At 34.4% G+C, this 16511-nt stretch overlaps 1 protein-coding gene across 1 annotated transcript; it reads left to right on the top strand.

The window, feature by feature from the left end:
* Nucleotides 1-11089: 11089 nt before the first annotated feature.
* On the top strand, nucleotides 11090-14451 carry LOC145047238 (putative receptor-like serine/threonine-protein kinase At4g34500). Its single transcript, XM_078995480.1, has 7 exons — nucleotides 11090-11862; nucleotides 12959-13063; nucleotides 13130-13255; nucleotides 13366-13536; nucleotides 13628-13757; nucleotides 13836-14045; nucleotides 14156-14451. Exons 1-7 carry the CDS (start codon nucleotides 11141-11143, stop codon nucleotides 14249-14251), a joined length of 1560 nt encoding a protein of 519 aa, XP_078851606.1. The 5' UTR covers nucleotides 11090-11140; the 3' UTR covers nucleotides 14252-14451.
* The last annotated feature ends 2060 nt before the right edge of the window (nucleotides 14452-16511 follow it).

Below are 16511 nucleotides of genomic sequence, written 5' to 3' on the forward strand. Positions count from 1 at the left end.
CAGCCTGGAACATCGCAACAACCTCATCATGCAGGATCTCATGAATCCTAGCATCCAACTCGTCTGTGCTCATCTGACTGATAACCTCGGGTGGTGCTGACCCACCCTGATCGCCCTCTCCTGCTCCCGATCTTGACCCGGATCCACTCCCAGCATGCCTTGTAACCACCATACTGAAAAACACCGCAAACATCAGAAACCTCCCACTGACCCGAGAACAGACTCTCAACCCAACCCTAGGGGTTGTGACTTCCTTGATACGCATATGGGTCCTGTGCTTTCAGTAGTACGGGCCCATACTACCTTCGACACCTACCATATTTATACCAAGTATCACCACAACACCCTAGTGAAGAACAGGCATACCAAGCACTCGACCCTCACTCCTAGAGGAACACTGGAAATCTTATACATAAAGAAAACCTAGGCTAGCAGACGTCACAAATCAGGCAACACTATCATGCAATTCCTGAAGATCCCTAGCCTAGTACTAGCATGTTGTTCTATCATATCACATAAACAAATAACTTGCATGGTATTTTGGGGCTACTTATTGGCTCCTGCTGATCGTACCTCCGCATCATCTTTTACTCATTTTGAAAACCATTTTAAATTCTCGTTTGAAAACTCTCCTTGATTTGAGACTGGATTCACACGAATGTTCCTCCAATTCACTCAAACCAAGGCTCTAATACCAACTTGTAACACTCTAAAAATTCAAGCCAATTTAAACTTTTCAAAAACAACCCATTTTCGTTAAGTCATTACAAAAAGGTTTTCAATACAATTATTATCAGAGTCTTCCCAGAACGATATCAAGAAACATAAACATGAGGAGCGGTACGATCACGCCTTCGCCTTGCCACGGTCTCCCGAAGTACTTGAAAAACATTAAACCACAACTGTAAGCCCGAAAGCTTAGTGAGATACCCCCAAAATACCAACCACATATACCACGCATAACATATCACAACCGAACAGAACAACCATGCACTTTGGGTCTACTGTGTGACTGGTCCGCCCTACCGGGCCTTCAGTCCACCTAGTGCACCCTCTGAGTTTAGCCATATCCATCGAGTCTGCAATGTAGTTGGTCCGCCCGCACCGGGCCTTCAACCCACCTCGACCACTCTCTGAGTCTACAGTATGACTGGTCCGCCCACATCGGGCCTTTAGTTGGCCTGGTCCACTCTCCGAGCCTCGACACGTCTGGTCCACCCTCGCAGGGCCTACAGCCTATCCGGACCGCTCGCTGGGCCTTCAGGATAACCGATCCGCCCTAGGTATGTTGGCCTACAACACAAAGCAGGACCCACCTCAACCCAACCCCAGTCCAACAACAATGTGCACATAAACATACAATCATATAACAATTCACATCCAATCAAATCAATCTAGCAAATCACATAACATGACATACTCTAAACAGGATATCGACCTAACCGGTCACTAGCATAACATCATCCTATATACCAGGATACCGACCTTAACCAGGTCTCTAACATATACCATCCTAACTACTAGGATGCAAACATAACAAAGCAACAACATAACAACGATACCCAGATTACAATCCGATAAAGGGCCGGCCTTGGTGCCTTAGACCCTGTTGATATAGTGAGGATAACTCACCTCGCAACTGCTGACTGAAAAGATAAGATAACGCTGCTCCAACCTCTGATACGAACTCCACCACTGACAATACCAAAAGACCGAACTCAATAAATACCAATAATTACCAAATTACCCCTAGAAGTCAACTGGATAACACTTTGTCAAAGACAAACTTCCTGACTGACCCTACTCGCCAAGTCAGCCCGTTGACTCGTCGAGTCCCTCAACTCTGAAAACTCCCATATCGCGACCCAACTCGCCGAGTCGCCCCAAGACTCGCCGAGTCCCACGAACTCTGAGTCACTTCCTGCTCAACTCACCGAGTCGACCCTTGACTCACTGATTCACAAATCAACCAGGAAAGGTTAGGACCTCACGACCAGACACGCCGAGTCCAATAACAGACTCGCCGAGTCCAAGGCTATCTTCAACAGACTTGCTGAGTTGTTCTTCCAACTCGTCGAGTCCCTGCCTATCTTCATCCAACTCGTCGAGTACACCCATGTGACTCGCCGAGTCCAACTAGTTCTTAATCCATACAGTGGCTTTGCAAGCCATGAAGGGGCTCCAAACCATAGATCTACTCTTCTACAAGCCATCCATCACGTAAAGTGGCATACTTTACGTGAATCCAAAGAGATCTAAGCATAATATACTCTAAGGCTAGGGTTTGGGACATAAGAACTTCACCAACAACTCTTGAGCATAGACTTTATGTCTTTCTGGATCATTAACAACCTAGATCTGAGGTAGCAACCTCAGATCTTACACCAAACTTGAGATGGACCTCATTTATACCACAAAACCCCCACAATTGATAGATCTAGATGCATAAAAGCTCAAACAGCAGATTATTACCTCAAATGCTCCAACTGATGAATAAGCTAAATCTCTGCAAAGCCCCTTGCTCCAACCTCTTGTTCTTCAATTCCCCTCCAAGATTTCCTCCTCCAAGGCTCTAAATGCTCTCCAACTCTCTCACAACCGAAAGTTAGGGTTTCTGGACTTCAAAGGAGAGTAAAGAGGCTGGGGAGAGGGTATTATGTTCTTTATATAGGGCTCAACCCCCGGAATTAGGGTTTTCTCCACATAGCACCAACTCGCCGAGTCCACCCATGCGACTCGCCGAGTTGGTCACTTATCACGCGACCTGAGACGCGACTCGACTCGCCGAGTCTAACCATAGACTCGCCGAGTCGACCTTTTTATTTACACTTTTAACCCTTCAACTCTACTTCTGAATTTCCGGGATGTTATAAGATACTATATCAGGACAAACATATTAAGGTGTTATAGCATGGGACAACTACAAGATCTAATTATACCAATGAATCACTAATGCATTGTTCTAAACAAAAGGTGATAGTTATATTGGGTATACATGATCACATAAGTTTAGTGTGAAGTTACACGGCCTAGCAACTCGTTTGTTGAAGTCGCGTTTGGTTCCCAGACTCTTTCGACAGGGAGAGCGTTTAGTATGGGATCTAGCCTTCACATTATAACCTTAATAAAACAAATATGTTTTAAGATAATTAGTACGTTCAGTATGTCAATTTATAATACAACTGAGTACTTATATTTTCCATTTACTTTCATAAAGTGACAGTTGCACTTGAAAGTTAATGCAAACTATTTTCGAGTCAAGATAATTATAAATTAGGGGAAAACTTACATCTTTTCAAAACAACAAACAGAACATTCGAGTCTAGTACATTTAGTAGAAAGGGACCATATTGCTAACCTTATGATTCCTTAATGTATACATCAAAGGATATATATATATATATATATATATATATATATATATATATATATATATATATATATATATATATATATATATATGATCCGATAAGTAATAGGATGTGTGCTTTCTGCTTCACTTCCTGTTCCTTGTTTGTTGTGGGCTTGGAATGGATTCATCCAGTCTATTATCTATTCAATTCTAGATAGGGGTGAGCAGAACCGAACCGAAACCCAAAAAAACTAAAATAACCGCTAAAACCGAAGCCGAATAATCGAAACCGAAACAAAAACTAATGGCGCGGTTTTTAATTTTGAAAAACCGAAAAATTGCGGTGCGGTTTGGTTTTATGTTTAATAACTGCATCAAATTAACCGAAATAACCGCAAACCGCATAATTTAATATATTATTGAAATATTTATATTAATTATATTTAATTGATAAAAATAAATTAGTATGTCGAAGTTAGACAATGTTGAAATTTATCAATTTTATCATCTTACGATTTTTATTGTTTAATTTTTGGTACGTAAATGGTTGTTAGTAACTGTTAGACATATTGTTAATTGTTTGAATGAAATGAATTCAATATAACATAATAAAATGTTAACTTGAAAGAATAAAAATGGACCTAAATTGTGATTTATTTGCAATGAAAATCTAGAAATAAATGAAAGTCGACTAAATTTTTTGTTTTGAACATGAAAAACCGCACCACCTAATTTTGCTAAAAACCAAAATCGCACCGAAATAACCGAAATACCGCAAAAATAACTGCAAAAACCGAACCGAATCAAAACCGCAATTTTCGGTTTTTGGTTTCAAAAAACCACAATTTGCGGTTGCGGTTGCGATTTTATACAAAAACCGCACTGAACCGCACCATGCTCACCCCTAATTATATATATATATATATATATATATATATATATATATATATATATATATATATATATATATATATATATATATATGTTCAGTATACATTAAGTCATCATAAGGGTATCAGGTATGAGTCAGGTCATAGGACACTAATTCAATGCACATTTTTCTAGTACAAAGCATACTTTTCAAATCAGAACTTTGGATATACAAAATTAGAAACTTACCAGTAAAGGGTTTAATCCATTTTAGTAAACCATCATTTTAAAGGATCCTAGGTAGTTAACTCTACGATACCTTAGTTTGTACATCAAATGTTATATATAATTAATATCCAATAGGTAGTTAGACGTGTGCCTTCTGCCTCATTCCCCGTTCCTTGTTTGGTTGTGGGCTTAGGGCAGATTCACATAATTAACTATCAGTTCGATATTAGATTATATATAGCTAGTATCAACTAAGTGATTATAGAAGGAACCACTATGGTTATTATTTTATTATAAGAAATAAGGGTTTTCTTAAAGAATCTTTTCATAAATTATAAAGGAACTATTACAGTTAACTCCGTGAGTATCAAGGGAATACACCATGGTTATATACAACAAGGATCTAACAACCAATGGGATGTGTGTCATCCGCCTCATTCCCTGTTCCTTGTTTGGTTGTGGGCTTAGGGCAGATACACACAATTTATTGCTTGTTTACTATGAGTTTGGTATAACTTGTATCCATTTAGTACTCATAGAAAGGATTGTAGAGTCATTTTTAATTATCTTTCATAAAAGCAGGAAATATAGGATTTTCTGGAGGAACATGCGAACTTTTCTAAACATAACTTACAACTTACATAACTTACAACTTACTATATTTTCCAACTACATCTTTACAACCACTTTCTACAACTTACTTACATCACTAAAATCTTATGAACTCACCAGCTTAATTGCAGATAAACTTTTTGAAACAACTTGTATTCTCAGGGAACTAGTAGACAGGTACTCGCGCTGAGAATTTAGAAGATGGAGCAGTATAGCTCCAAGTCTTGTTTTTATTATTTGCTTATGTATTCTATGTTTTGTGAACACACACATTGTAAACACTTTCTTTCTAATGAAATGGTTGTTCATTACTTTGCTTACTATGATCCATGTCTTGTGATACTAAACATGACGTCCTCCACCCCCAAACGTTTCCACCGTTCTGGTTTTGGGGTGTGACATTGCATGTTTGACCAATTATCTTGTCACAAACATGGAACACCTGGTTTGGAGTATCAGCATTGGAGATGGAAACCTCATGGCTGAAATTTGAAGAGGTAATTTGTTTTCAAGAAAAGGGTATTCATGTCTTTTTCACATGTTACTAGTAAAATGATAGTATATAAGTAATTTTATAACCCATTATATGAGATTTGAATTTATTTACATGAAATAAACGTTCTTGAACTTATTTTCATGAATTTTAGATGGAATGCAATCGAGATGTGGGAAAAGCTGAGAGATAAAAGATTGATGTTTGTAGGGGATTCATTTTTGCATATTTCAGTGAACTAAAAACTGATTATCATAATCACTTTTGCAATATATGAATAACAAGAGAGAAAGAGAGATGACCCTGCCATATTTAAACCCGTGTGAATCAAGCACCATGTACACCTTAAGAAAACTAGACCCACCCTTCACCTTCAAAGATCGAGACTGAGATGCCCTTTTTTCATGTGTGCCTTTCTTCTCATATATACAGATTCAAATTGCATCCCCTTCTTCCTTATGTTCTCAAATTGCATATTGAAAAGGATGGTATATGGAAGTGGTACTTACTGGTGGCGTACTTTTTTAGAGATAGATAGATAGATAGAGAGAGAGAGAGAGAGACCCTTCGCATATTATTTCAATTTTTTTAAAAAATAAATGAAAACATCATAAATGGTCACTGTGATAGTGAAATGACGAAAATGTCCTTCAGTTAACGGATAAAACTTAACGAAGTTAGCAATAATGATCAATCGTTAAAAGTTTTGAAAGAACATGGACCATCTATGATGTTTTTTAAACCATGAGGACTCAACTTCAGATCTGGGAAAAGCACATGGACCATTTATGATGTTTTTTTTTCTTTTCCATCTTAGAATTTTAAAAAGATTTTAAAAAACCGTAAAAATCATTTTTCTAATTTACATATAATTTAGAAAACAGAAAACTTTCATTTTCTTAAAAAAAATTTTTTAACTAAATCAAACGTGTTTTTAAAACTTTCATTTCCATTTGAAAATTTTAAATTTTAATGAAAAACTAGAAAATTTTCTGTAACCAAACATACTTTTAGTTTTGCAACGTAATTTGATGCCCGTTTACCGACTTTAGAACAAAACTACTTTCTTTCTTCCATGCCGCCGTCGAAGGCCCGGCTCAAGGAAAAAGTGAGAACGCCCAGTGACGAGAGTGGCGACATACGAGGCATGTATATAACTCAATTAATTCAAATTGCTCTTAACAACGTGACTAAACTAAGACTATGGTATACATATACTAGTATACATGCTTATACATAAATAAAATAAAATAAACTTGCATTGCAACAATTAGAAATTTGAAATAATCATGTAAGAAATTACAATCACATGTTATTGAGATGCATAACAATCCTACAAGTGTATCATATGCATATAGGGATTCTAATGTTACCACAGCGAAAACCATTTAGGTAAGCCAAAACCACCACCGTTAGTAATTATGACGTCGTGTCATTTACTGTTTGCGTATCCCTATTCTAATAAAAGAATAAGTTTAATCTCCTATTGATAAGTGTCATACAATTAGGACTCCTCATTAATATTATATATCACCTATCATCCCACTTGTCAATCTATTAATTATCTATTTTAAATTTTAAATTTTAAATTTCCACTCTAATTACATTAAATTAATAATTGATTCCTTATTTTAAATTTCAAAATTTTAATTTTCTCACTTAAATTATATTAAATTAATAATATTAGATTGAAAAATAAAATAAAATAAATATAGATTATAAGGTGATATAACTTCACACATTTATTTAAATCATTGATTATAATTCCCTTTATATAACTAAAAAATATTTCTTAAGTAATAATTTATAATTGATTAATAAATTTGATTTTTTAATATAAAATTTTAATTAGTTTTATAACCGTGGTTCTCAAGCATTATAAACTAGTGATTAGTATATAAACAACTATTATAAAAATTAATTTGATATCCGGACAATCAATCTCATGTATGCGCTCCTAACATAATTTCAATTCTTCTTATATATTTTTTCATTCTAACTCCTTTAACTTATATATAAAATTTAAAACACACCCTTATCTTAATGTTTACAATTATATAATTCCATTTTTAACCATTATTATATATTTTCTACTTTTTAGCTATTTATATTGTAATATAAATTAATTTTTTATAATAAAAAAATGCATTTATTATAAACTGTAATAATTATTGTATTTTTATTTATTTTTGATTAGTTTCATATTAATATTTGAGCAAATTACAGAAATAGTCTAAATTTATTTTAGTCTTGTCTTACTTGAGAACAAGTAAGGTAAGCATGTGGTGATTTGATAGTTTCATTTTATTTCTTTCTTTTTATAGTTTATTTTAGTATATATTTCATTCAAAAAATAGTTAATTTCCATGTATATTTTCATTTTTTTATTATTTTGTGATTATTTCGGGTACTTTCTAGTTTCGTGAGCATAATTGCATATTTTAAAAAGACTAGCAGAGTGAGATCTTTAGGAGGCGATTGAACTTGGAAGACAACAATGGTTTTGAGCTTGATGGCTAGTGGAGATGATACATGGAGCGGGCTTGATGATTATTGAAAGCTTGGAGAAAATGAACTTTGAATTTGCAAGAAACGAACAAATATTCAAGCGTGTGGAGATTATTGACCGGGCGAGTTCACGAGCTATTGGTGATTTGGAGAAGCCAAATTGGGCTTAAAATGAAGTAAACTTGAAGAAAAATGGCTTGAATTTGATTATACTCAAATTGGGTTAGTGGACTAAGCTGTAGAGGCCCAAAACTCAAAGAAGCCCACAATCAGGGACCATCAGTGCAACCTACATGCGCACAACTGCGCGCCCGCGCACATCTCTGTAGGGGAAATTTCAGAATTTCAATTAAAAGTTTATATGGGGAATGTTGGTGTGCCACTTGTTTACACTTTTGCACATCCGAATTTGGAGCATTTTCTCCGGAGATTTTGAAGGTTTTGAAGGTCAAGAACAATCATATTTTCATCTCTAAATCTTGTTAAATATTTGGTATAATCTTTTCTTACTTTGTTTTCTTGAGTTTAGCCATGCTAGGCTAAACTAAAGTTGGTTGACTTTGGTGAAATCCTTTGAGTATTTGTTGAATATTGAAGACTCCATGAACTTGTTCTTGAATATTTATGAAAATGTTTTGTGTTTTAACATCTTATGACTACTTGTATGGTTTTATTCATGAGTTTAAGTGTGCTTGTGGTGATTATATGACTAATTTCTTGATTAAGTAAAGGATCCTTAAATTAGCAAGAAACAAATGACTTTTGTGTTGGTTTTACTTCACACAATCATAAAAACATTTTCTTCAAAATGGTAGTGAAAGCCTTTGACTCCTCTTGGATTTAGTGACTTTTTGGTTCTTAATGCTAGTTGACTTTCACTAATTACATGCTTAATGGAAATTGTGACTTTGACTAAGGAAATTGTTATGAGCTTCTCTAACCGTTTTAACAACTAAGAAAAGTCTAGGTAATCTCAAGCTTCTTGGATTACTGTAGCCAAATTAAAGATTTAAAACAAGTATTGCAAAATTGGATTTTAATGATATGTTCATCAAATGCTCAAGTGAGGAAACCTTAAGTTAACCACTTTTCTCTTATTGATTTACACCAAACTCTTGTTTTTGTTGAATTGTCTATTTAAATCTTAGTTTAATTCTAGTTTTATCACAAGTATTTCAAAAAACCCCCCTATTTTTATTTTTTATTGTCCTTCTACAAGTATTTTTACAAAGAGATTTTCATAGAGTTAAATTGAACCAATCTCCATGGATTCGACCCCTTTACCAATATACACTATTTTAGTGTAAAAGATTTAGTGTTAGTAATTTTGTTGGCCTCGACAACCACCAAATTTTGGCGGCGTTGCCGGGGATTGGTTTATTTTTAATCAATTTGTTTATCTATGCCTAGATCTCATCATGCAGGTACTCTAATCTACAATCCTAAATTTGAAAAAAAAATATGGCTTGGAAATGAACACTCCCTGCATTGAAGATCAACTTTCTGAGCTAGCTTAGTTAGTTATGATGATTGAAAGCGACCAAAGTATGCAACCTATGCCTATTCTTTGCGATTTTTTAGCCCAAAATGGATATCATTCCGACATGTGTCCATATTTTCAAGGATAATGGGAAAAAGTGCAAGAAAAGGGAAGTTACTACTGGTCAAACCAATGGAGTTATGATCGGTCTTAACATGATCAATGATGGGACAACAACCAAGTTTAAGGAAATAACCAATACTAAAACCCATACCAAACTTGGGGAAATAACCAATACCAACCAACTCCACAATTCCAAGAACCCTATCCTTACCCTCCTCAACAAACTGAAATGCCAAGCATGTCCTTAGATGATATTGTGAAAAACATTGCCACTTCTACCCAAATTTTCCAAGAAATAACCCAAGCTAGCCTCAAAAGCTTAGAGCCAAAAATAACACAAATTGATCAATCAGTGAGTATAATGGAAGCTTAAAACAAATTACCATATGAAGAGAGCCCATGGTATAACGCATGTGCCCTTCCTTTGAAAGATGAGAAAAGTTTTGATGGTCCAAGAGTGTTATATGAAGAAGAGGAAGAAGAAGTAGAAGTGGAAGATGATGTCAAGGAGGAAGAAGAAATTGAGAAAGATATCAATGAAACTATAGAGGAAGTGTTGAAGGTTAATGAAAGAGAGGTTAAGCCACCCACTACCATTGAAAAACTAACTCTAGTGGTAAAATAATCACAAGAGTCAGAAACGAGAAATCTGTTGGACCCTTCAAAGGATACGTATCCCGAGAAAGAAGACGCCTATTCGACCACCTACTCAACCACTTGTCAAAGAGGGAAGAGTTGGTCACCATAATGAACGAGTACAAGAAATAATATGGTTGGATGATTTCTATTATCAAAGGTCTAAGTCCGGTATGATTCTCCCGTAAAAAGAAAGTCAAATATAAGAAAAGAGTCACAATGGATATGTAGAAATTAAAAAATGTCGACACAAAGAAAATTTACAAGATTAATGGACATCGATTGAAGCTGTTCTATGAAAGTTTTGATTCAAATGTCCAAAATGTTGTCCATTTGAACATCCCAAAATGTTAAAGTGAAGTTTGAAGGAGCATCTCATCGCATAATCTAAATCTAAATAATATATAACATAAAAAGAGGAGCATAGTTTTTTATTTACTTAAAGGGCTACACACCCTCTAAATGTGATTGGGACATTTTGTACAAAAAGTTGAAACCACAAAGACACAAGGACTATACTCGTTAAAAAAAGAAAATTAAAGATGCAAGTTTTTATAAATCATGGACCATTTATATAATTTTGTCTTCTGATAATAGTCATCTTGAAAAGTACATCCAATTAAACCCCTTTGTACAGTAAAACACCGACTATAGTGTGGCAATTCTGTCATTCCCTTCTAGCGTACGCATTCTTGATTCCCTTATCCGCTGGCTTTCCCGTAATAATATCAAAGATCAAGCCCAGTTTCACCACATGCAATCACTTGACTCTTGCCCACGCTTTAACTTTGCCATTCATTATTGTCAGTTTGAACTCTGAATCACTCACTCACTTTGAATGCTCCCCATTTCTTCTTCTCCTTCCACAAGTCATATTTTTTCAAATCTCCATTTTCATTTCCGATCTCGACTAACAATGTTATTTTCCGGCAAAATAACCTCCACCGAAGACAGTATTAGTCTCATTAACTCCAAAACAACAATACTAGGGCAAAAACTATACGTCGTCATCGCCGTTACAGTAGCAGGTGTCGCAGTGGTTCTCCTACTGATCTTCCGCTTTCTCCTTCGTAAACATAAATCGAAACGGCGTAATAGAAGAATGCTAGTCAATCAGGGCTCAGAAGTGTTGCATTTGGCGTCGGAAACGGTGAATGTCGAAGCGAACACGAAATGCTTAGATCAAACTGATGAGAAAGCGACGAAATCATTAATCAGTATGTTTGAGATGGATGATGATGATGAGGGATACGAGAGTAAACTGATAATCAAAGTTGTTGAGGGGAAATTAGATGATGATACATCGCCATCGGGAAGCAACGAGTCGAGTACAGGTACGAGCGGTAGTGGGAGTGGGAGCGATGTGGCGTCATCTTCGATGTCTGCGGAGAGTTTGAAGAACATTGGTTGGGGGCGATGGTTCAGCTTGAACGAGCTTGAAATTGCGACGAATAGATTTGCAGCGGAGAATGTGATCGGAGAAGGAGGATACGGTGTTGTGTACAGAGGAGTTTTACAGGATGGTTCCACGGTGGCGGTGAAGAACCTTCTTGACAACAGGTGAGTTTTTCATTTTGACTCCGGCTTTCAAAAAAATTAAATTATCTGGATGTTTATTTATGATTTATCCGATATTTAGTAATATTAATAATCTTGTTTGAATTAATTTTCTTGAAAAATGATAAAGATAGTTTTTTAGATCTAAGTTTATATAGTTGACCATTGTCCTAATTTAAGTTTTTCTACTAGGTGCCAAAAAAAAGTAAATGGTATCTTTATTAATCTCTTATTTCAAGAAAAAATAGTAATGGAAGTATGGAACCAATATATATTTTTTTATTGTGCAAATTGGTATATTGCTCTACATCAACATTTCAATGATTATATAAGAAAATAGCAATATAATTATTTATTAGTTTCCTAGAATTCTATAGGCCCAAAGCCACCTTATTAATGCTAAATATCTGAGAGGCGAGAGCTGAAAAATCAACATATATATTTGGATTTTTGAATAAATATATGGGCCAGGTAACCGTTATCAAATAAATGTTGAAATTTTTGATATAAAGAATACAAAAAAAAATTCGAGAAATCAAATATCCTCTTGTCTTTTACCTTTTCTAACTACCAATTTTTCTACTAGCAGATCAAAATAAATATCAAAATCATGAGATGAAATTTAAAAGGAAAATTAATGAATTCCACATGTCATTATTTTATATAAATAAGAAAATTAATAAGAATAAAAAAAAAGGTAAAATAATATTTTATTTCTCTAAGAACAAAAGTAAAATAATATTTTTTTTTGTGGAACCGGAACTTAATAACATTATCATTTATGGTGGAACCTATTAATCTCTTATTACTTTAACCGCTTTAGTTAAAATTTTATATTTTTATATAAGTTACTATCAGTAAAATAGATGTCTGAAACTAGTAAGAGGTACACTTCAATTTTGAAGTACAAAACTTTCAAATGTGCATTACGAGCACAGATCTTCCATTAAAGAGCTATGGAATACTGAAGACAATAATTTTCTTTTAATTTCAAGAAAATTTCCTATGTATTTGCTTACAGTGTATTCGACTTTAACAAAATAAGTTTTTTCATTTGTTATATAAGACCAAAATTAATACGAGTGTCAAAATTGTGTAGGGGACAAGCGGAAAAGGAATTTAAAGTGGAGGTTGAAGCCATTGGAAAAGTAAGGCATAAAAACCTCGTTGGTTTAATTGGATTTTGTGCAGAAGGTGCTAAGAGGTACTTTTTTTTTTTTTTTTTTTTTTTAATAACATTGTTACATTTCATTCCCACCCATGAACACAGGTTGCTTGTGTATGAGTATGTTGACAATGGAAATCTGGAGCAATGGTTGCATGGAGACACGGGACCCACCAACCCACCTCTAACTTGGGAGATCCGCATGAAGATCGCCATTGGGACTGCAAAAGGGTATACGCTTATTAAATACGTCTTTAAACGGAAATTATGGTGCACAAGACTCCTTAATTAAGTTAAATACATTTCATTTATATTAATATTATATATGATTTTTCGTTTAGATTGGCGTATTTACACGAAGGTTTGGAGCCAAAAGTTGTTCATCGTGATGTTAAATCAAGCAACATACTCGTGGATAAAAATTGGAACGCAAAAGTAGCTGATTTTGGACTTTCCAAATTACTCGAATCTGATAAAAGCTATGTGACTACACGAGTAATGGGGACATTTGGGTTAGTTTCTTGATTTGCCCCTTTAATTCATCCGAAATTAATTTCCACCTCAATTTTGCCAAATTCTTATTCTCCATGACATCTTCCACAGCTACGTGTCACCTGATTATGCAAGCACAGGAATGCTTAACGAAGGAAGCGACGTGTATAGCTTTGGAGTTTTACTTATGGAAATAGTCACCGGAAAGAGCCCAGTTGATTATTCTCGACCACCTGGAGAGGTACAATTACAATTTCAAATTTATATTTGTTTAGTATTTTGGTTGATTGACGAATATGCCCTTGTTGGTTGTGTTTAGATGAACCTGGTTGAGTGGTTTAAAGGAATGGTGGGGAGTCGTCAAGGGGAGGAGTTGCTAGATCCAAAGATCAATGTAAAGCCTTCTCCAAGAGCTTTAAAACGAGCATTGTTGGTGTGCCTTAGATGTATAGATATGGATGCAAGTAAGCGTCCAAAAATGGGACAAATTGTACACATGCTTGACTCTAATGAATTTCCTTTCCGTGGAGTAAGTCTGTGTTTACTTTCTTCTACTCGTTTTTGTCTTTATTTACTTTAAAAAGTTGGTCTTTTTGATTTTCTCTATATATTATTTGATATCATATTCATTACTTATAGGAACATCGGCTGGCTATACCTCGTCCAGATGCATCTTCTACTTGTGAATTTCCTTTACGAACTGATGATGATGAACAAAGATCGTATTTGAGATGATTCTTTGTATAGTTGAAAAAACTATGGACACAGGAGATTAGGTATACTAAGCCACTCGATTCCATATTTATAAAATTTGGTATCGTTTTTGTGCATTTTACATTATTATGGAGAGACAAACATTTTGTTATTCTTTCTTGCTATTAGACACGAATGCCAATACTACAAGTATTAATATGTAAATATGATTAGTTGTCTTTTTTTGTACTCTCAAGTATGAACTTGATCATCCTTTATATATACCTAGAATCTGAAGGTCATTCGAAATCTAATGTACGTAATGATGATCATACATAACTAGAACGTATACAATATTGATTTGACAATGTTTGTTAATAACTTGTAGGGTAATGCTAGGAATAGAAAATGTTTGTGATTTTGTATTACTAATATTATTTAAGTGTAATGAGATTAATTTGTTGATCAATGTCATCTTGATAAATATTAAACAAATTAGGACGGTGCGAAATGCACATTTGTTTTAAGTTTATTTTGGTTAAAAAGTACACTACTATTCGCCACTAAGGTGTCTAGGGCAACGCCCCTGGGTGCGTGGTCCAAGGGGCGGCAACCCTTGGCGGGGCCCATGGTTGGTTTATATTGCTATGCTAAAAATATATTAGAAATCCAAATCTTAGGAAATGAACTCGGTTTTGTAACAGTTTATGTGATAGTTTTTAGACAGGATATTACATTCCCATAACTATCATATGACAGTTTTCAAATAGTATTTCATTCCCTCAAATATGGATGTTATTATAATACAACAATATTTCATATTTTTATCAATTTGTATAACAATGTACTTTCGTTTTTATACAATTATGTAAGGGTGTGTTTAAAATAGGACCAAATCAAGAAACTAGTTTTTTTTACTCTCTGCTAAAGGAAATTAACAACCCCATCATAGGTCTAACTTAAACCTGCCACTAGTTGAAGAATTAATTATCATCGAAGACCATTTGGGAAATCATCCATATTAATGTGAGAAAATTGGTTCTCAAGTACACAACACAAGAATTTTTATTGTCCACGAAAATGTTTATCAAGTCAAGGTGTGTTGCCATGGATCTAGATGCGATGATTTTATGGAGAAGATCATTTGATAGAACGATACATATACAAAATACAAAGATCAATGGGCCAAGACTACAAGAGCAGATAATATAACATGGTTTAAACTTCAAAGAATAATAACATCTACAATTATAAAATATATATAATAATTTTTTCCCACAGTTTGAATGAGAGGTAGATGAATGCTCAAACTAAAATCAGTAAAAAGCGGTGATGGAAAGCCCTTTGTAAAGATATCGACGAATTGGTATCCGGAGGGAACATGGAGAATGCAAACCTAACAAATAACAACTTTTGTCCCAGACAAAATGGACGTTGGGTTGAATATGCTTCATCCATTGGTGCTGAAAAAGGTTGGTGGTCATGTAAATGACACTAATGTTGACGTAATAGTAGTACTGTATTATGGCATTTTGAAGAGGAATGTGAAGTTTACCAAGAAGATTTCGAACCAAGAGGCCTCTGCCTCACTCGAATGGGTGGGATTTTGAAAAGGAATGTGAAGTTTACCAAGAAGATTTCGAACCAAGAGGTCTCTGCCTCAGTTGAATGGGTGGGATACTCAGAGCCGTTACAAACATATTTTGGACCCTAGGACGAAAGAGAAAAAAAAAAGGCCTTTAAAATATATAAATTTCATTAATATTTTTTATAATATATAACTCAATAAATGAAAGAAAATTATTTATACTAGCTTCTATATATAACATTTTCGATTACAAAAATCCATATATTTAAAGAAAATACTTCTTTTAGCTTTTTGATATGCAAGATTATTAATGAAATCTTCAATATGATGTAACATATAATTAATAAAATCCCTAAAAGTTTTAGGCCCATATAAAAGATGAACACATTGGCCGGGGAATACTTCCTAATTTGCTCTGAATAAACAGCCAGATGATGATGTGTTAGGGCAAAATCCAACCTTGACATCAAATAAAACACCAATCTAGTGTAATTTTAACACTAAATTTTATCTTTTATTCCAATCGCACGGTAAAATCATCACTTCAAAAAACATATATTTTTAATATTTTATATATTAATAATAAAATAATACTTTTATGTATTTTTATTCGTTAATCTCATTTTACTGATTTCTAAAAACGCATTTCATTTCCTCTTTCTAGACACCACCGTCAATAACCCATAGTCTCTTGAAGCCGCCATTATTGTTTTT

This window comes from Lactuca saligna, chromosome 5, assembly GCF_052625555.1.
Source record: "Lactuca saligna cultivar CGN05327 chromosome 5, ASM5262555v1, whole genome shotgun sequence".
Classification (NCBI taxonomy): Eukaryota; Viridiplantae; Streptophyta; class Magnoliopsida; order Asterales; family Asteraceae; genus Lactuca; species Lactuca saligna.

Coding starts and splice junctions, on each gene's coding strand:
- LOC145047238 (XM_078995480.1), top strand. CDS start 11,141: ATGCTCCCCATTTCTTCTTCTCCTTCCACAAGTCATATTTTTTCAAAT. Junction 13,256..13,365: donor GCCATTGGGACTGCAAAAGG/GTATACGCTTAT, acceptor TTTTTCGTTTAG/ATTGGCGTATTTACACGAAG. Junction 14,046..14,155: donor ATGAATTTCCTTTCCGTGGA/GTAAGTCTGTGT, acceptor CATTACTTATAG/GAACATCGGCTGGCTATACC.